The sequence below is a fragment of the Amborella trichopoda genome, chromosome 2 (assembly GCF_054954075.1).
Source record: "Amborella trichopoda isolate Santa Cruz 75 chromosome 2, AtrichopodaSantaCruz75HAP2 v2.0, whole genome shotgun sequence".
Taxonomy (NCBI): Eukaryota; Viridiplantae; Streptophyta; class Magnoliopsida; order Amborellales; family Amborellaceae; genus Amborella; species Amborella trichopoda.
Window position 1 is genome coordinate 18,541,544 of NC_142337.1, and position 21,989 is coordinate 18,563,532.

Here is a 21,989-nt window from a genome sequence, read left to right on the forward strand (position 1 = left end):
TAACATTACTAATAACCATTTTGCAATCGGTAGTAAAGCACTAAGCAATGTTGCAAGGCGAGACGTGGTGCAAGTTCACTTAAGCAATTCACATAAATATGAGCAAGGTAAAGAAACTATAGCAGTTTACATCAATCAAAATATAAGAAACATAATAAAGATAACTAAAAAAGCAACACAATCTCATTGAATTCCTTCTAAAATACATGCTTTATAAATAATAATACCTCCTTCTAGTACACATGCCGCCTAATGCTATCGTTTGGGACCTTAAAGCATGATATCCACTAGAAAATAAAACATTACTTTTGTGGTTATTATTTACAAAAAACCAATGTTTTATACAGTGTAGATGATTCAAAACCTTGACCAAACTAGTTCCATTACATGTAGAATCGTGTATCATTTAACATGGAATCAAGATTTAAATCTCGTTGGAAGCTAGATTCAATCTATTTGGGAGCGTCTACCCACGATTAGGGGTTCAAGTTTCTCTAGATCTGCTGGATCGAGATTCCGAAATTTAGGAATCGAGATTCCGAAACTAAGGAATCTAGTTTCCTTGGTTCCGAAAAATGTCTTTAAAAGAAGTGTTGAACCGAGATTCTGAAATTAAGGAAACAAGTTTCCTTGGTTCCGAAAATAGGTTTCCAAATATGTGAGGAATCAAGATTCTGAAATTAAGGAATCGAGTTTCCTATGCTGCAAAAAAAAGTTCCCACCTAGGTACGGAATCGAGATTCCGAAATAAAGGAATTGAGTTTCCGAGGTTCAAAAAAACGGTTTTCGTGGAGTTTCCTTGACGGAAATGCAGAAACGGGTTTCGGAACTGGAATCACGGGGTTCAAGGAGAGATTCCGGTAACTATGATTACAACTCAAATAAAAGCCAAGGAAACACTCTTGCATGCTCTAACACTTCTTTGGGATGGCTTGTAGGATTCTCTGTAAGGATGGCTTGTAGACCTTGCTGGGAGTGAACTTTCAAAAAATTTCAACGTAGCACCCAACAAGTCTACTTACACTTTCCAATTACGTACAAAACCAGCAGCAGCTACATCATTTTAAATACAAGCTAAATTGAATTACAACTCAAATAAAGGCCAAAGAAACACTGTTGCATGCTCTAACACTTCTTTACCATTCAATTACAAAGTAGAGATTGCAATTATAAGACAGTGTATACTTGACAATGTCAATGCAACTATTACATAAAATCCATTACATAGAATGTTTGCCGTAACATCAATACATGGGCACAACTGCAATGTTACAAACATGAAGCAATTGAATATAAAACAACTTGAGAATCATGAGAAAGCCAACTAAAGTAATTTGCCCAAAGATTACCCCAATGGGACTTCATACAACCCATCCCCATCACATTGACCAATAGAGCATGGATCAAGGCCTTTGCTCAACTAAAGGGGATGCTCCAAGATGACGCCCTAACACAGCATCCAATAGTGTGAAATTGACTGTAACAAATGAGGTCCAAGTGGGTTGCAACTCCTTGCTTCGGGCTTGAGTGGGAGAAGTGGTGGTCACAATCAATTCAATGAACATTGCAAATGGAATGCATAGTGAAGCACATAGTAAGCATAGTGATAAAGCCCCAAAGGGGGACCAAATGGTGGTTGATCTAATAGAAAAATGATGGCTGAGATCAGTCCATGAAGATTAAGTAAGGGCTATGAAAATTTGAGCTATGCTCAGCCCTTGGTGACACGGGATCAATGAGACCATATGTAGGCTAGGGTATGGGCTAGAATAGGGGATAATCAAGACCCATATTTATAGAGTAGAATTAGGGTTAGGGTTGGAGTCTAGGCAATAGAATGTTCTTCTTAAGGGAGGAACAATGTGGGCCATTGATCTGTAATCTATAGGATGAAAAGAGGCGTTAAATCAAGTCATCCATTCCCTTGGGCAACTATCATGATCTATCTAGGATTGGTCGTATACCTTTTCCCTTAGTTATCCTTAACCCTAATTGTCGTTTAATTTGAATAGTCATTACAACTCTCAAAATTCACTTAAATTCAAATTGAACTTCTAGATAAGTTAGAAAAAGAGAGTTAATAAGCTCATGTGAGCGCAATTTAGATAGAGAAAGAGGTAGGGCACACCCCATACATGGTTCCTCGCATTATATCCTTTCAGTCACATGCGAAGAGAGAGAAAATATATACTTTATTCCCTCTAACTTATGAAATGTTCAAATGTTTTGTAACCTGCATCCTAAGCACTCAAAAGCTTGCTTTATATATGTCCAAAGGAGTTTGTGACAAGTGTCCCCCTTTGAAACAAATTACAAAACTACCCACTAACTTGGGCTTGTATCACTTGAATACATAAGAGAAGCGGAAAGAGAAAGGATGATGTCATGATGATTTCATCAGTAGGCCCACTTGTGGCTGGGGTATAGTCCCTCTAATGGGTCTTGATGTAGGCCTCCATAGGCCCATGTGAAGACACTTGACCATTGGGCCTTCACATGAGCCAATCTAGATATCGTCCCCCTAATGGGTCTTGAAATGGGCCTCCATGGGTGCATGTACAGACCCTTGGCCATTGGGCTTTCGCATGTGCCACTATCCCCCACGTGCATCCTAATTTGTCATTATGTAAACCATTTGTATTCCTAGTTTTCCTTGTCAAAATAAATCTCAAAAATTAAAAAAGAAATTCCAAAAATCATTTCTCAATTGGCTTTATGAAAACTAAGTCTCTCAAACTCAAGGAAATATTGTTACAAGAGAATTGGCGCCTCAGATTAGAATTTTGCACTTTATTAAGTCACTCCCTGCAGCTCATCCCCGCAATCCTTGAACCACATTCTCAAACCGACCAAACAAAACCCTACGATCCACAATCATACAAGCCCGGGCTCATGGTTGGTCCACCAAAGTCAGGCACAAGGCACTGGAACTGTGGAAATAGGAGATGGATTTTAGGTGTTCCACCAAGGATCAAAGGTGTAGGGTTCCTCTCTTCGGCTGGCACATGTGAAGCTCCTCCCCAAGGAGGTGGCTTCCCAAAAGTATGGCTATGAGGTACACATGTCATGGTGGTATGTCAAAGTTTGGCATCTTCCTCCTGGCCACCATTGCGTATCTCTTTGACCTTGACAAGTATGCCATGAACCCTCCTCAGTTGACTTTAGGCTAGGAGCCTTATGCCAAGGGCTAAAGTATTTCAATTTTTTTACTTCACAGGCCTAGACAACTTAACCCATGTGTCACATGGGTGCAACTGGTGCAACTAGGAATTTCATACATGAAAGCTTAATTTACCTCATCTTGGATGGGCCTCAGCCGCATCTCAGTCCCTTTGAGGACCACACCAAAATATCTCACTAATAAAGGGTTTGAATACAATGGTGTTAAGGCCTTTAAAGGCCACAAACTCCTCAGGATTATTCATTGTGCTACACTTATTTCTCTATCAGCTTTATCCATATATGTATATCACCAAAGTGAGACAACAAGATGAAGAACATGAGCTTCTTTAGCACTATTACAATTTTAAATGCTATCCCGTCAAGCTAAACGTGCAAAAATCTGTTCTCCAGGGTTCTTCCCAAAACTTTCATCAGCTACCTTCGGACCAATCTTTGTGTTCCTCCTCACGTAGGAGATCAACTTTGGGAAAATCAACTCATTAGAATTTTGCATCTTGAAGGTTCCACAAACCCCATAATGATGGTAAATCAAGCAAAAGGTATTTCTCACTTTCAAGCCTTTGACACAACAAATTCAAAGAAGTTCATACTAAAACCACTATAATTTTAATTATAACACCTACCAAGTGAAACCAATCCCAAATAAGATGTGAATACTGAGACCCAAATACGACATTGTTCAGATGATATGACAACTAGAGCTTTAAGCATGGCTAAAAGATAGCACAACCAATATGAGAATATGAAGGATCACAATTTTTCTATGTAAATTAAATGGATGATTATTAATGGTGACAAAAAGAAGTCTAAGACATGATGGAAAAATAGTGAAATGTGAAGTTGATTTTTGCTTACAAGGTTTTAATTTCTTAAGCATGAATTGAGTTAAGTTTCAAACTAGACTAGAATATATACATTTTTTAAAGAATTGTCAAAGGAAAAGTAAAAGGGTGAGCTAGATTATAAGGAACATTTTAGGGACTCTTGAAAGAGATAAAAAGTGCAAGTAAAGCTAACCTTTGCAATAGGTGCCATTTCAACAGCTACATGAACAACATGCATTGGGGGCTCTTTCATAACCCCCCCAACGACAGGAATATGGTAGTCCATGCCATTTTTGTTGTCATAAGCCCCACCATCCTCCCTCTCACAAAAGACAAAGTCCATCATATAAGCATCAAGAGGAACCTTAACTGCATAAAATACACCTCTTTTAGAAATTTGAATGGAGCAATAAAACAGAATTCCAATTGGAAAGATAAACGGTGCACATGTAATTGAATAAAGTTACAGAATCCTCCCTGGAAACTACACCTTAAATAAAAGGTGAAGAATCATGATGCCAATGAAGGTTACACAACAAGGTGTTCTGCAAACAAAGAACGACAATAAAAGTTTTCCCCTCTAGGTCATATGATTTCTCATATCAATTTTATAATAAAGTAAATCCTTACAAACATATCCTAAGGCCATTATTACATGGCACAAGCAAGGTACAATAATAAAGTACGACATTTCATTTCCCAAACTAAACTTCCCTTTACACTACCACTCAAATTGATGTAAGTGATCAGCAAGCATCAGTTTGTGAAGAAGATCATGGCACTTGCTACGCATAGCTTTTCTGACAATATATTCTACTGGGTCAATGCAAGGAATATATGGAACAATTGTACCATGTTTGGATGCCACCCTAAACCATGGTTTGGGGGAATTTTCATGACGAGTTTGTAAATTGAAAGTTCAAGATGTTAAGACTGGACCTGACTGGCTCCATCCAAACTAGGACTTGTAGAACAGGTCATTCCAGATGGTCCAAGCCCCTTGGATTGGAATGGCCAGTGAGCTGGTCTCGAGCCATTAAATGGCCAGTGAACTGGTCTCGAGCTATTAAATGGCCAGTTCGATGCCTGGACCAGCCAGTCCACCAGTTCAGAATTGAACAGGCCATCCTGATCGTGCGAGCCCTTTAAGAAACGCTTTCTTAGAGAAAGAGAGAATCACTAGATGATTTTCTTTCAATCTATCTAAACCCAGCAACCATAGAATTTCGGCAAACTTCCTATGACTTTTCCAAGGATTTTCCGGATACCCAATTCAATTTTCAACCCCCAAGTAAGCCCATTTGTTTTATTGTTTATTTCATTCGTTTTAGATTTAAAAGAGAAAGAAAAATTGACTAAATTTTCTATTGGATGGGGCTTTTACAAATAATGAAGTTTCTTCCAAATAATTGTAATAGGTTGTTTCTTACATTCATTTATTTGGCTTTTATAGTTAAAAGTTGTAGGTATTTGCCTATTCAGTTGATTTATTCGTTCATTTTTTATATAAATGGCTTTCGCTTGGTTTAATTAATTTAAATTACTTGCCTGTTTGTATTTAGGCTGTATAATACTTCAATTGAAATATGGAGTGTTCAAATATGGAAATTATTCCTTAGTTACAGTTTTGTGCATTTTCAAAAAAAAAATTCCGGCAGCTTTTGTTGGAAATTCCATAGTTATAATTCAGGAAATTCAATTTCTTTTATGTCGGATTTCCTTTTCTTTGTGCATTTTCTGCATCTCCATATATGGGTATTGTTCATATATGCATTTTCAGTTTTTGTTTTAATTTGATATGATTTTTTTGGTACTATTTCATTGGTTGCAAAAGCCATTAGGAAATAGTGGACCGTGGGAAAGTTATTTTCATAGTTAAGAGTTTATGACTTTTCGATATATTTTCGGAAGGATTTTTGGGTCATATTATGTCAATATTCATATGAAATTCTGAATAATGAAATATTCTTAAGGAAATGAAATTTTCAAATATCTATTCTTATTGTCATATTACGTACTTGCATTTTGCATTTGCCAATGGGTTTGTGTGCTTCCTTTTGTTGTAGGGTTGTGAAGTGAACCTGTAAAATGTAATCATGCTTGGTGGTTTGGTATTTGCCTGGTTGGGATTAAGATTATCGGTTGGTGTACAATTGGTGGTTTGGAGTAGGAGATTAGGTGTAGGCTTCACATTGGTGGTTTGAGCTTGGAACTTTGGTGATTGAATTAGGATTTAGGAATAAAATGTGTCTACTTCTGGGTCTAATAAAGCAAAATCAGATCCTGTACAAGGCATGTCAAATGGGTACTGAAGGGAGATTAAGATGAAAATGTATGTATATACTATCAAAAAGCCATATACGGAGGGGTAATACATCTAGTTAAGGAGCATTTGGCACACAAGGCTGGGAATGTGACCTTGTTTGATGCATGAGATGCAAAAAAAATATTGAGTTAAGAAAATAAGGAAGGCAAATAACTGCTGATGAGATCAGGAACCCTTACGTGATTTGCATAAAATAAAATTTCAATGTTTAGGAGGAAGAAGAGCCCTAGTTGTCTAGGAGGAGAGGTAAAGAACATGCCACCTTCTAGCATGACTATCACTAGCAGGTCTAGGAGGCGAGGTGGTCTAGGGAATTATTTCCTACTGAACAACAACAAGCTCCCAGCCAACCATCAAAAGTGTGTGTGGTTTTTTTTTTTTTTTTTTTTTGAGGTATATATAAGTATCAAAATTTACACGAAAGCCCATAAGGAGACAGCTCAAAGACTTTGCGCTTGGGAAACAGATTAAGAAAGGAGAGAGAAGTAGGGGAAGAAGGGAAAGAGATAGGAAAAAGGTTACCCATAATCTGGGAGCTCATACAAAAAACTGGTGGGAAGCACCAGTGAAGCTAGAGACCCAGCAAGAGGTGGGCAGAATGAGGGGTGAAAGAGAGGTGGAGGGAGAAGAGATGGAGAGAGTGAGAGAGGGTAGAAGAGTAGCGTGAATGGGGAACGAAGAGGGGAGCTGAGAAGAGCACTTCAGAAAAAGCCTCTCAAGGTGAGGGGGTGAGAGTCAAGGGTCCACTCTGCAATGCAATTGGCAGCTCTCGGCACCTGTCAAAAAGAAAAAGAAGTGTTCCTGGAGAGGAAGTGAATGTCATAAAAAATGTGGGCGAGTATCTATGTAGGATCAGAGGTCCTAGCTACTCAAGAAATGACAGTCCTGAAGTCTCCTTCCACTGTGAGGGAATCAAAGTCCGAAGCAAAAGGTAGCAAGCATTTAAGACCCTCCAAGAGAGCCAAGGACTCCACTGTACAAGATTTAGTATGCCCAAGTTTCCCTGAGAAAGATAGCAGTTCCCTTTCATGGTTGCCAAAGAGCCCCGAATCCTGAAGGTCTTGGATTACCGAGGGCGCACCAATTGACATTTAAATTTAGAGGGCAAGGTTCACTATTTTAGCTTGTTCTGTTGGAAGTCAGCCCGGCCAAGCTTTTACAGATAAGAATATACTTTGCCAAAGAGATAGATTCTGCAATGATGTGGTTGAAAAGAGCTAACAGATGCCTTCGAAGGTCCGTAAAGGTCCTAGCATTATGTTCCTTCCGGAGACCCAAAGGCCACATAGGACAAAAATACCCACAGAGTGCGACCCAACTTGGGAAAAGATAGTCACTGCATTCCTTATCTGAGCACGACACAACGGTTGGCCAGTTGTATTCCCCTCCTCTATAGTTGATCCCCTTCCATTGTCCTTCCATGGGTTAGTATCCTAGTAAAGGCATGAACCTTATGGGGCACAGGCAAGTTCCAAACTTTGGAAAAGAAAATTGGAGGAGGGGGAGGTTGGATGTTTGTGTTGAAGGAGACAACCAAAAGCATCCTGGGTGAGGTTGGAGACCATAGTAACGAATCCCTCCCATCTAAGGGCACAACAAAATCGTGGAGGAAGAGAAGCAACTGCTCAAGAGTTGTGCTTCTGAGCCCACTGAAAAGTGGGGGACCAGGTGAAGCTACCACCCCAGAATTCAGTGAGATTTGCAATTGTATTGTCCTTGTGAGGGCTACAGAAGGAGTTCTAGCCACCAAAGACCTAAAGGTTGCCCTTTGACCCACTAGTGAATCCAAAATTCGATTGTCTCCCTTCCTTACTTTGGATTTTACCATGTTTCTAAAGTTGTGGCCACACTTAGCGATTCATTTCCAAGCTCACAATGTTCACTGTCATGGGAATTTTGGTAGCCACCCGTTCACTTCCATGCCATATTTGGCTGCTCTTCTTTTCATAGCTGTGAATCTTTGGATATAAGCCTCCGTCACCACTTCCCTGACAATGCCAAGTTGTTCAGTTTCAGACTCCTAATACTTAGTCCTCTGCTATTTATTCTCCCATGAAGAGGTGGAACCTATAACCGTCCCCGATACCAGACTATATGAAGTTTTGAACTAGCCTTTCAAGATTAGAGGTAATTGATGATGATGTCAGAAATAGAGACACATTGTAAATGGGGATATTGGCTAGGGTGGCCTTAATAAGGATTATCCTACCCCTAAGAGATAGGTAGTGCCCTTTCCAATTTGCCAGACTCCTAAATTTTTCCAAAATCGGCAACCACAAATACTTCCTCAAGATTCCTTAGTAGAAGGGAAGACCTAGGTAGGTGGAAGGGACTGTAGCTGTGCCACACCCTAAACACTTGGCTAGGGAGTTGACTGTCTCAGGGGCTCATCCTGATAACTAACACGATGGTCATTAACTTGTTAACCTTCGTGCCTATGGCAAGCTCGAAGCTCTTGAGAAATAGCCATAGATTATCAATTTTAGTGGGGCAAGCGTCACAGAAGATGAGGGTGTCGTCTGCATAGAGAAGGTGATTGACAAAAGGACCATCTCTAGATACCTGGAAGCAGCTAAGACAACCTCACTCATGAAGTCCAGCGAGAGATTTAAAGAAAATCTTTCCTACGGTTGCGAATAAGAAGGGGGAAAGAGGGTCTCCTTGCCGAATACCCCCTGAAACTTGGAAAAACCCTTTCAGTGAGCCACTGATGAGGATTGTGAAACTAGGATCAGAAATGCATCCCTGAATTCAACTCCTCCACTTAGCTCCGAAGCCCATTTTGTATTGGACGATGTCTAAAGTTAACTAATCGACATGATCATAGGCCTTTTCCTAGTCTAGTGTGATTACACACCCTATCCAGGCAAGAGGTGCCCAGAGTGGATGGCTACATGGGCTGACAAGGTGCCATCAGCTTACAACAAAGGCAGACTATGGCTTAGAGATGATCTTAGAAAGCACCTCCTTGAGCCTTGAGGCCAGGACTTCTGTCCGGATATAATAGGAGGAAGTTCTAGTGGAATAAGGCCTAAAGTTTCACTACTCCTTCGGCCTTGTAGGAGTAATGAAAGTGGCATTCATGCCTTTGTAGATCCTTCCTCCGCAGAAGAACTTATGGAAGAAGGCTAACATGCCCGGCGCCATCACATCCCAGAATTGGTGGAAAGCCATCAGGCCCAGAAGACTTGTCCTTATCAAGGTCTTTGATTGCTCTGCTATTCTCCAATTCTGAAAAAGGTAGCTCTAACTCTCCTTTCCCACTATAGATCTTTTATAATTCTTATTGGAAACAAGATTCTTTAGTTCTCTAGTTCCCCAACCTTTACTGTTCCGACCCTTGCTTTGACTTTTTGCTAGTGTCATAAACCCGCATTACTGTCTCTGAAACCTTCATGGGAAAGACCCATGGGCTGAGCAAGGTTCTCCTTCCTATGCTGAAATTTCATTTCTTCTTTCTTAGGGTTGGCATTTCTCCACATGGTTTCTCCTCCTCTAATAGCCTAATCCCTGGCAAATCAAAAGAGGATGATGACTCACTCAAATCATGTACACACTGGCCATACTACTCACCTACTAAATTACCACTAGGTACCTCCTCTCAGGGGATGGAACACAATGCTTTAATCCCATCCACATTATCCTTTCCCTCACTGCACTCTGGTATTGTATTCATGCTTGACTCCAAGGACTTAGTGAGCCTCGTTGATTGGGCATCGTGAACAGTACGGAAGCCCTTTGTAGACCCTGATTCCCTTCTGGAACTCCCCCAGCTCCCAAACACATCATTCATGCTCTCATCCATTATCATGTGCATTTCGATAAAGCATCTTCTTTGCTCTTCCTAAATTCCATCCTTGCCTCTCTCACTAGAAAGCCATCCAATTAATGGAATCAGCCGCATCATTATCTTCAAGCGCATCCAACTCGTCCCTTCCTGCCCATATTTCAATCCCAAAGCTCTTCTACCCTTCATAAATTCCCATCCTTAACCCTCACAGTAGTTGGCGTACCAACAGCAAAGCCACCATTATCCTAATGACATCCAAGTCTGTCCCAACAATTACTCCAATAATAGATCCACAATGCGGCGCACCACAAGGCAGTGTTCAAGCTGCCCTTGCCTTTTTCAAAAAAAATGTCTTTTCCCCAAAACAGTCATGGACATCAATAACCATATTGGAAAATTTTGGTTGCCTACTATATATATCCCAACTATTTCCAATGAATGAATAAGTACCCCCATAACCGCCACAGAAACTTCATAAATGTCATTTTGATTATCACACCCATCATTTATTATCCAAAAAGCTATTTTAGAAAGAGATTGAGGTAACAGTTGTACATGACCGCTCATTTCTTCTATACACATTAATACTTGCCTAAATTGAGCCACACATACAAGACAAGCACTCTGCACACACTGCATGTCATTTGCCATAGCCACCAACACCCCTTCAACTCCTTGACGCATGTCCTGCCTTTTGGAAACAGCAATCTGCATGGCTGCATGTATCAGATACTGTTTCCAATTGGTTCCTTCGAAATTTCAAATTTACGGCCACCGGAAAATCTTCCGCCCATTTCCGGTGGTCCTCTTAGGCAATGTTCCACACCCGATGCTATTCTTCCTGCATGAGGACATGCCCTCCCACTTTCAACACTGCCATTATCATTCAAAATGAAAGAGTATGCTGAGATTTTGGAACTTCTTTTTCCTCTTAATCTAAAAAGAAAAAAGAAAAGACTGGCTTTTCTTGTTATATGCTGTAACGAGAATAAGAACACATGTTTTACTCTGTTCTATATTGAATGACGAAAATAAACTCGCTTTTTGTGCATTGAGTAACGAAAATAAAATTTTGTTTTTTTCTACACGTTAAAAATGAAAGAACATGGGAATGAATCTAGCAGATATACTTATGATGGATGTACGTTAAATGTCCTCCCTGCTGCTCTCTCTCTCGAAAATAAAATTTTGTTTTTTTTCTACACATTAAAAATGAAAGAACATGGAGATGAATCTATCGGATATACTTATGATGGATGTACGTTACATATCCTCCCCGCTGCTCTCTCAAAAAGTACATCTCTGTGTACTTTTTGAGACTCAGAATCTAACACTCCATACCATGTCTAAACCAACAAGCACACCTGTATCCAGACAACCTAGATCATCACATGATTTCAAAGAGTGTCCCAAAATTTCAGATCAAGAAAATCCTCCCAAGAAGACCTCCTAAGTACTTTCACGTATCTAATCCATATTTAAAGTGCCCTAAAATGACATGAATGCAAACCAATAGATAAACAATCCTCTATATTTATGTTATGGATAAAATGGTGACAAAAATTAGGAAAACTAGAATACAGAATGAATCTTAATCTCAGTTCAGATGGAAATTGAACAATAAATAAAATTTCCAAATTTCAAAACAATGTACAAATAGATTAATTAGATATATAGAGCAAAATTCACCTGTTGCTTTCACATGGGAGCCACCATCAACAGCAATCATTTTCTGAGGTGGTAGAGGACCCAGACGATGCGCCCAGCGATTGAATGAGCACTTAAACCAGACCTCTGGTTTCCCACTCAAAACTGTATTGGAAGGATTATAAAAAACTGTCACTGGTCTGCCTGCTTGGACATCAAGTGGCTCAGTACAAACTATATTCCTCTGTGACAGTAGGAAGATTTTTCTTGTTTTCTCCTTAGTTTCAGTTTTCATAACAGCAGTTCTCTCCGCCTACATAAAGGAAAAAGAAACTTGTCAGAAATCCTCAAGGCATATAAAATAACACCATAAAAGGTAAACTAAGAACAAAAGGCCACAAAACATGTCAAGGTTCACTTCTCTATCAAATATGGCAATAATCCTACACAATTCCTAACCAAAATTATCAAGAGATCCATAATCAACACAATATTTACCATATGTTCCAAATAACCTGAGAAATGTGCAATGATTTTTTTGGTCATTTTAATGAAATAAAACACACCTAAAGAAAGGGGCTGGGGTCGTGGTGGTAGCATCCCCATGCCTAGTCATCACATTGTGGTTTCCATTCCTACCACTAACAGCTTCAAAAATAATAATAATACACACCTTTGCACGTTTTGCATCTTCTCTCAGCTTCCTTTCTTGCTGCAGTTCCCTATAGATTCGATGCTCTTCTTCAGCCCAATAAAGACCTTCAGGTGTGGCTCTTGGTACAATTGCATGAAAATCCTGAAAGTCATTATTGTCATATACACCAGCACTCCCTGGAGGCCCATCAGCAAAAACCCAGTCCAGAAGTAGAGCACCATCTGGTACTATGACTACATACAGAATAGAGCCAGTATGAGACTTTTCCCTATTTCAAAGACTACCACCAGGAAAAAGGAGCTACTACAAATGTTAATGTTTCAAAGTTTTCTAAGGAAAAATTCTAGTTTCAATTTAAGAGGGCACACTATTAGTTTAGCATTTAAGCAACAAAATGAAACACCTCGAATCAAGAGGAAAAAGAAGGGTTTTATTATAATAAATATTATTCAAATACTTGTGACTAGGTCTATGATCCAAGGCATCCTTCAGACCACATACAGGACAATGCAAGATATTAACCCATAAAGAAAGGAAACTAACCTCGTTTTAAGGATAAACAAGGCCCAATATAGGACGATCAAGCTCTAGATCGACCAAAAGAGAACCCACAAACACTTCCTCCTTCACACGTGCACTCAAAGAGGAAAGCCTTACAGAAATTTTATTGAATGAGGTAGTTTCATTGCAATGCTTGGATAAAGAGGAACCTCATTTATACAACGCCTAAACCAATCCACCAAATTTCCAACTTACTAATTATTGATAACTCCCTAATTTTGGTAGAGATAGAGAGAGAAAATACACCATTCCATGAAGGAATAAATTCATGTCTCTGAGTCTATGCATTTCCACCCACTCCTATAAGTGTCATAGCCAATGAATACACAATTCATTTTTGTTGGCTTTGACTTGATTCTATTACACTTACAAGACATCTATATAGCAAAACAAACAAAAAAACACGCAAAGAACTTGCATTAGTTTTAGCATTACATAGCAGATCAAAAGAGATTTTTTCCTTACCCAAGCTTGGGGCTTATAGTTAGTCATGCGATAAGAACACCGCAATGCCTTCTCTGGGAGTCCACGACAAAAGTTTATCATGCAACACAACAAACACTTCTCTAAAATGTCCTTAAAAACTTCAGCTAACCCATGCTCTTGTTGAGAGCATAAGTGCCACATTACTTTCAGCACATTATTGTCTGTACTCAAACACTTGATGTGCAAATTAAACTCCGCAACTGATTTCTTAAACTATGAACTTTGAGATTACCTCATCTTCCTTTCATAAACTAGCCCATGTGTACCAGGAGAACAATCTACCAACACCAACTTATAGTGAAATCCAATATAAGCTGTAGTCAGCAACCCATCATGTTGGAATGCACCAACTTCAATGACTTTGTGCTTCGGCTTGACGAATGCTCTTTCCATATTTGCACGCACCACAAACTAGGTCCTGCCTTGTATTACTCAAACTTGGGCACTAAATTAAACAAACTTTTTAAAGATATTGCATTCAAATAACTGGAAGCCCTCATGCCTTAATTGAGCATTCTAAATAACCGCATTATCATTGCATCTAGTCTACTCCACATAGATTTCATTCACTATCATTGTAAACAGTGATTACTTCCCATTGAAGAGAACACTCCCATAATGTTTTTCAAATTGTCCAGGACTTATACATAAGATAGCCCAAAGAGAACATGTTTCCTAGAATTAGTGATTTTAGACACTGAAACTAGGTTTTTCTTCAAGCCTAGGGCAAGGTAGACATTCTTGAGAGTTGTTGGGGTCTGTGGCATTCAAAGCCCGTAATAGTATGTAAATATAATCAATATAAATGAATTGTACACTTCTGTGGGAGGGATGATTGGTTGACTGACCCAGGGTTAGGCAGTCTATGGGCCGGGTCATGTGCAAAACCCTTTCCCTTGAACATAGACACTACAATTGAGGGTTTCTGGAGGGCTTCTGGTTAACTTGGCGAGATTCCTACGGATGTTTTGTAGGGCAAGAGAACTTTGTAGTTTCTTGTGTGCGGTTGTAGGCCAACGAGAGAGAGGGTCATAAATCCTCAACAGACTTCCACAAGGAACACATATGACAACCACATTCTGGGAAGTGACCCTATAGAAGGGAGAAATGTTTATGTGCATAGAGAGAGTCCCCTTTGAACTATAGTGATATGTGCATCAGACTTGCTATTAGGGGGAAACTGTAATCCACATATTGGAATCGTGGTTCCACTACTTATTGTCCAGCATTGATGGACCAATCATGAGCCCCCTGACCATGACTATGAGTCATGGATCCTGTTGCGTTGGTTTGAGAAGATAGTTGTGGAACACAGTTTCTGGCTTGGATGGAGTGCCTTGACAGTCACTTTTCTTGACCCATTGGTATCGCTCCATTTCTAGATGTATTTCTGAGTATATTTTGGAACTATTTCTTTAAGAACCTCAGAAATATTCTTTCTTCAGCTTCAATTATGATTATGTATTTTTTTAGAAATTGTTTGGATTCTTTTTAAAAAAATTATTTCTATTATAAAAACTTAGAAAAGGCAAAATTGATATTTTACAATTAGTACGGCTTGGTTTTAAGTAGGATCCATGTGGGGGCCAAGGGCCCAACTCCCACACATGGGTAGGCCGCATGGGGCCCACAAGGGCCACACATCACATACACACAAAGTGAGACACCCCTATTTGAATTTAATCTATTATTAAAATATTATTTGTTCTAAAGAGTCCTGATTGTATTAGGAGTCCTATTTGGATTAAGATTCCTACTTCGACTAGGATTCCTACTTAGATAAGAATTCGTATTAAAATATTATTCATTTTAAGGAGTCCTAATTGCATTAGGAGTCCAATTTGGATTAGTATTCCTACTTGGACAAGGACTCCTACTCAAAGCAGAATTCAAATTAAAATAGAAATCTGACTAGAAATGGATATGGGTCAAAGACTTCGAGGATAAGGTTCCTAAAATTTCTCCCTAATCATGATGACTGATTTTTGAGATAGATGGCTCAAATATATTTTTCTATCGCACGTCACAGATTACAAGGAATCCTATTAGTCAAATTGAATTATAATTAAGACAGGTATACCCTTGCCCTCTTGAAAACTATAAATTGCGGGTTCACCCCTTGTTTCATTGATTCAGTTTTCTAGGCTCTCTCCCCACTCCATGCCTCATCTCTCTCTATAATTTCTCTCTCATCTCTCTTCCTTAAAGGGTGGTACGCACCACTCAAGGATTCCTAGGGTCGCATGCCAACCCTAGGGCTAAGGAAGGGAGCACGCCTAGCCTAGGTTGTAGCAGGGTGGTGCTACATAGTAGCATACCCTAAGAGTTTTCAGAAAAACCCTGGACCCAGTTCATGCTCTCATACCCTAAATCTTTAAAGGTTATTACCCAAGGCACTAATTCCTAAGGGGTGACCCTAGGTAAAGTTTAGTGAGTCTTCCTGCCTAATTTATTTGCTTTTCAGATTAAAAATTCTAGATTAATATTTATTTACATAAATGTTATTTGTATATTAGAAATAGAATTTGAAAGTTTGAATTCAGCCTTTTTTTTTTAAATAATAAAGTTTTATTCTACAGAAAAAGTAAAAGATCCTAGATTGTAGTAGGTTTATTGCTTTTCTTTACTATTTCTATGTTATATTGCCACAATTGTAAGTAGAAATTCCAGTTATTAATAGAGAAATAGTTAAATTTTTTTTGAATGAATCAATGGTAATTTCTATTTCTTTTTCAGAAGAAATAAGAACAGCCATAGATATATCTCAGATGTCCAAACATAAAATAGCATCTTCTTCATTAATAAAATATAAAAAGAGGCTGAATCAAGTAATGCTTTTGTCTCTCAACATAGAATCTGAAAATGCACATTACAACACGAAGTAGAGATTGAGATAATTTTTATGCAAAAATTAATAAAACTAGGACAGATTCATCAGATATAAATGAAGAATGCGATAGGCAACTGGAAACAAAGAGTAATTCAAAACAAATCAAAATAACCCATAAGGGGGAAAAAATAGAGAGAGATTTTTCTCTACCTAATCATATTTTCTTTGTTCTTTGATAAGAAGAAAAGTAACCCAACTTCTAGAGAGAGAAACTGGTCTCAAATCAACTGGTTACAGCAGTGAGGAACATGGATTTAGGGCTGTATTGTGGGTTTAAAAAGGTCGAGAAATTGTTAAATGATAACTTGGAATTCTATATAGCCACACCTTTCATTAGTATCAGAGCAAGTCCTCCTACTGCCATAGTTTAAGAAATTTTTTTATTAGTTGAGTCAAGAACATAGCCGACCACAAATAACTGGGATAAGGCTTGGATGATGATAATGAGTCAAGAACATGGCAGCGAAAGGCTTTATGGCTGAACTTTTAAAAATTGAAAGGTTGGTGGGAAGAACTATGCAAGTTGGAAAAGAAAGATAGGTTATGTAATCTTTGAGGAAGGGCTCAGTCAGCTGCTCATATAAAACTCCCCATCTGAACCCAGAGGCAATGCTTATGAGAGGCAAGCAATAAAGGATGCTTATGCTTAACTGGAACATAAATGTTTCCTGAATAAGCATCTCCTTCTAATGGTTATGGATGACTCCCACACTCTACTATGAGACCCTAAAAACTGCAAAAGAGATCCATCAAAACCTCGAAAAGGATTATGCTACTCCATCCCTCACAAGAAAAACTCATTATGAAGCAATACTCTGACCTAAAGATGATAGGAGGAAGTTGGCTGAGTACATCCGAACTTTTAGAGCACCGATTCGAGAACTTGAGGCGGCCCAAATAAAGCTAGATGAGAATATACAAGTTTGCCTTGAGAATCTTTCACCTTAGCCCTCACTGCACAGGTGAGCACATCAAAGCCGAATGAGATCATCACCAAGCTTAAAGCAAAAGAAGATCGAAGGATGACTCATGATACTCCAACCTTCAATGACTCCATGAACTTGGTAAATCTAAAACCCAACTCTAGTTCATTCAAGAAAAAGAAGGGAAAGGGCAAGATCAAAAATAAGATATATAATATCAAAAGGGGATGGTCTAAGAAGGGTGAGGACCTTAAACTTTCCCTTAACCCATCCCAAGCTCGGGTAAAGGAGGAGGGTTAGGCAAAGCCAAAACCTTTCATGAATCCTGAATCTATGCTGTCGGGTAGGCTCAAAAGGACATGTTTAGAAGTAGTGAGAAAACATATGGGGACTTATGGCTTCACTGAGAGTATGGTCGTTGATAGAACAAAATGGCACACCAGGATTCGTATAGCTGACCCCAAATAGTTGGGAAAAGGCTCTGATGATGATGATGATGATATCAAAAGGAGAACAATGGGCTTAAGAAAAAGAAAGATTTAAAAAATACCCAATGTCATAATTGTAAAAGGTTTGCGCACATAGCGAAATATTGCAAAGTGCCAAAGAATGTGAATCCCAAGGGTGATAAGGAGCATGCTTGTGTAGTCATTGAGACTATGCTAGCAGACCCTACGGAGGGATCATGATGTTTTGACTCAGGGTCCACTGCTCATGCTCTAACATCAAGGATAGCTTCAGAAACTTTAAGCTTGCTGCCTCAAGGGATCAACATATCTTCATGGGAGGTAATTAAAAGACCGAAATATTGGGTATTGGTGATTATGTCCTTCAGTTAGAGAATGGAAAGAGCATGATCTTAAAGCAAACTTTATGCTCTAGACATGAGAAAGAGTTTGGTTGAGGTCTTTAGGTTGGCTAAGGTCTCTAGGTTGGCTAAGGTAGGATATTCCACCATATTTACTGGCAATGAGGTGGAAGTAAAATTGGGCAAAGAAATTCTAATGATTGGTCTTCTTGTATACGGCTTCTTTTCAATAGCAATAAAGAATTACATTTGCTACATCTCATGTTGCAATGATGTTAATGACACATCATACGGCATATGAGATTGGGGCAAATTAGTCACAAAAGAATGGAGAGATTAAAGAGAGGGATTATTAAAAAATCTCATGGTGATATAAGCAAAGTATCTAAATCATGTATTTAAGAAAACTAGTTAAAGAACACTATATGAAAGCTCAGAGAGCAGCTGGCATTTTAAATGTTGTCTGTAGTTATATTTGTAGACCTATGAATGTGGCCACTAAGGAATGTAAGAGGTACTTTATCACTTTTATAGATGACCACTCCAATTTTGGCCATTAAACCTGTTAAGCAAAAAATCAGAAGCCCTAGACTATTTCATAGAGTAGAAAGCCAAGGTAGAAAACCAAACAAACCAAAAAATTAAGGTCCTTAGATCTTCTATGGGCGGTGAGTGCTCCTCATAGTTATGTAAGGAAGTTTGTATCGAGCATGGTATCATACACCAATATTGTACACCATACACTCCACAACAAAATTGGGTGGTTGAGAGATGGAATAGGACCTTGGTGGAAATGTTGAGGAGAATGATGGGACATGTAAAGCTCTCCCTAAAAGGGGAGGCAGTTTTAATATCCGGTTACATTTTTAACCGAACTCCCACGTAAGCTGTCCCACAAAATCCTCATGAGATTTTCATTGGTCATGCTCCATACATTGACACCTAAGAATGTGGGGATGCTCAACACATGTTCTAATACCTTACCAAAATAGAAACAAAGTTAGAACCTAAAATTCTTAAGTGCATCTCCATAGGATATCCACATCATGGTAAGGAATAACATTCTATAACCTAAATACAAGGGAGGTCCTAGAGTAGGGATGCTTACTTCCTTGAGGATGAGTTCCTTGAGGGGTGTACCGATCATAAGCAACGAGATATTTTTGAGATGATGAGTGACACTGGTAAGATTTGGAATACCGAACCACCTCATCCTAAGAGAAGTAACCATATTAAGAGAAGATTTGATTTCTTCACCTTCCTAAGAGAATATTACGAGCGGATTGAAGAAGAATCCCAACATGATCCAAGCCATAACTTGTTTGAAAAAGAATCAGCGGGAAGAGACCATCATCAATGAACTTAACTCAATTAAACAAAACCATGTTTAGGATCTAGTAACAGTAACTCATCATAAAAAAACAAGTGGATCTTTAACAAGAAATTGAAAATTCAGAAGGGAAGCTAGAAAAGTACAAAGTTAGATTAGTAGCCAAGGGATATAATGAGAAAGAACGGATAGATTATGATGAGAACTTCTCCCCTATAGTTAATTTCCCATCCAGTAGGATCCTCATAGCCATAGCTGCCCATTTCAACTTTGAACTCTACCAGATGGATGTAAAGAACTTTTCTAAATAGGGAGATAGAAGAAGAAATTTATATAAAACAACTATAGGGCTTCATAGAGAACGAAAAGGAAAATCTGGTATGCAAACTTATGAAATCCCTTTATGGCTTGAAACAAGTATTGGGGTAGTAGTACATAAAGTTTTAATAGACCTTGTCAAAAGCTGTTTAACTACGAAGATTATTGTATATATGTCAAGGTTAGTGGAAGTCATGTTGTGTTCATCTCATAGTTACCGGAATCTCTCCACCAACCTTGCGATTCCAGTTCAGAAACCCGATTCCGTGTTTCCATTAAGGAATCTCCACAGAAACCGTTTTTTAGAACCAAGGGAACTCGATTCCTCAATTTCGGAATCTCAATTCCACACATCTTTAGAAACCATTTTTCGGAACCAAGGAAACTCAATTCCGTAATTTCGGAATATCGATTCAACACATCTTTGGAAACCATTTATCAGAACCAAGGAAACTCGATTCCTTAATTTCGGAATCTCGATCCAACACATCTTTAGAAACTTCAACCCATTAATTGTGGGTAGACGTTCCCAAATATATCAAATCTGGATTCTAGCAAGGATTAAATCTTGATTCAAAACTAAATAAATTCAAAGTATCAAAATGGTTGTAGGTTTTCATTATCTTCCTTGTGCCACCCTAGACGGCTTTTACTTTAAATTTAAAATATAACTGATAAATACAACACATACAATTAAAAGTAAAACAATGACGTAGACAATCTTATTTTCTCTTTATAATAATGAAGTCAAAATCACAAGTTGGAAATACTTATCTTTTATACATAATGACCGTAAGTTCAATAGTCAACACAATCACTTTAAAATTTTGGAAACCTTCTAATAAGAGACATTCAATATAGGTTCTAAAGTTGATAAGGCTCAAGATGTGCTTGTGGCTTCCTTCTACAGAAAAATGATATCTTGATTCCTGGTAGGGGTCGTCAAATGCATTCCATAGTCCATATTATTGTAAATCTCAATCTCAAACTGGCATCAATCTCCGATCCATATACTTCATAAACTTGATTCCAAATATGTTAGAATCACGATTCGAAACAACAACATATCTTTGTTCCACATATGTCCGAAACTTGATTCCATAAATGTCGAAAACTTGATTCCACATATTAATGAATCTTGACTCTTAGAGTGTCAATTCCAAGGGGATGGGAATCTCCATTCCAAGGAGGATGGAATCTCGATTCCATATGTGGATGCAACTTGGATCTATTTCAATCAAAACACGATTCTCAAAAACTAAGAATCTTGTTCCCTGCGATTCTTATTGTACGGACAACGATTCAAGACAGGAATCTTCTAGCCAACGGCGATTCCGCGATTCTGGTTCCTAAAACGATTCGGGTTCCCAGGCGTTTCCAACAACTATGGTTCATCTCCCTATATGTGGATGACATGCTAGTTGTCAGTTGTTCAATGACTCTTAGTTTGGAAACAAAAGCTTTCTTGTCACAGCACTCTGTTGTGAAAGATCTTGGGAGGCGGGGGGGGGGGGGGGGGGGGCGCTTCATAAGTTACTACAAAAAAAACAAGAGAGAGAGAACCATTCAATTATTTTAAGAAACATATTGCAAAAAAAAATACTGAAAAGATTTGATATGGAAATTTGAAGGCCCACATAACATTGATTAGAAGATCAAGTTACGCCAAGCCATGTTTCCCACAAGTACAAAAGAAAAAAAAGCCATGCAGAGAATTCCATACAGAAGTGCAATTAGGTCACTAATGTATGCAATGCTGGGGACGAGACCAAACTTATCATTTGATATGAGTATGATTAGCAGGTTCCAGAGTAATCCAGACATGGAGCAAAGGAATACAGTAAAAAGAATTCTACGATATTTGTAAGGAACCATTAAACTCATGCTCGCTTATGGAGGAAGCTTAGACATTCAAATACAGGGACATTCAAATGTGAAATATCTGGGTGATCCAGATGAGATGGACTCCACAGCTGGATATATCTTCACACTTGCCAGTGGAGCTGTTTCATGGTGTTAAAGGCCATGGACTCCGAGTATGTGGCTTGTTGTCTTTCAACAAATGAAGCCGTTTGGTTGAACTTCCTAAATCAACTCATTTTTTATCCAATAAAGTGCATCTGTGTGAGATCTTCTGTGACAACCAGGCAGCAGATTGTGTGGCTTAGAAGCCCAAGTTTCATAAGAAATCCAGGCATATAAAGGCAGACTATTACCACAAACACAATGAGATCCAAGCAGAGGAGAT

At 38.7% G+C, this 21,989-nt stretch overlaps 1 protein-coding gene across 4 annotated transcripts in view; it reads right to left on the minus strand.

Annotated features, from left to right (window-relative positions):
• SS3 (starch synthase 3) overlaps positions 1-21,989 on the minus strand; it is a 94,444-nt gene that overhangs the window by 59,498 nt on the left and 12,957 nt on the right. For 3 of the 4 annotated variants that reach the window (XM_011629300.3, XM_088859908.1, XM_088859910.1), the window contains exons 4-6: positions 12,444-12,658; positions 11,813-12,083; positions 4,201-4,376 (exon numbers count right to left, since the gene is read on the minus strand). In XM_011629300.3, coding sequence (XP_011627602.1) covers positions 4,201-4,376; positions 11,813-12,083; positions 12,444-12,658 — 662 coding nt within the window. The remainder of the gene's footprint in view (positions 1-4,200; positions 4,377-11,812; positions 12,084-12,443; positions 12,659-21,989) is intronic. The other variant, XM_088859911.1, reaches the window with a different exon arrangement.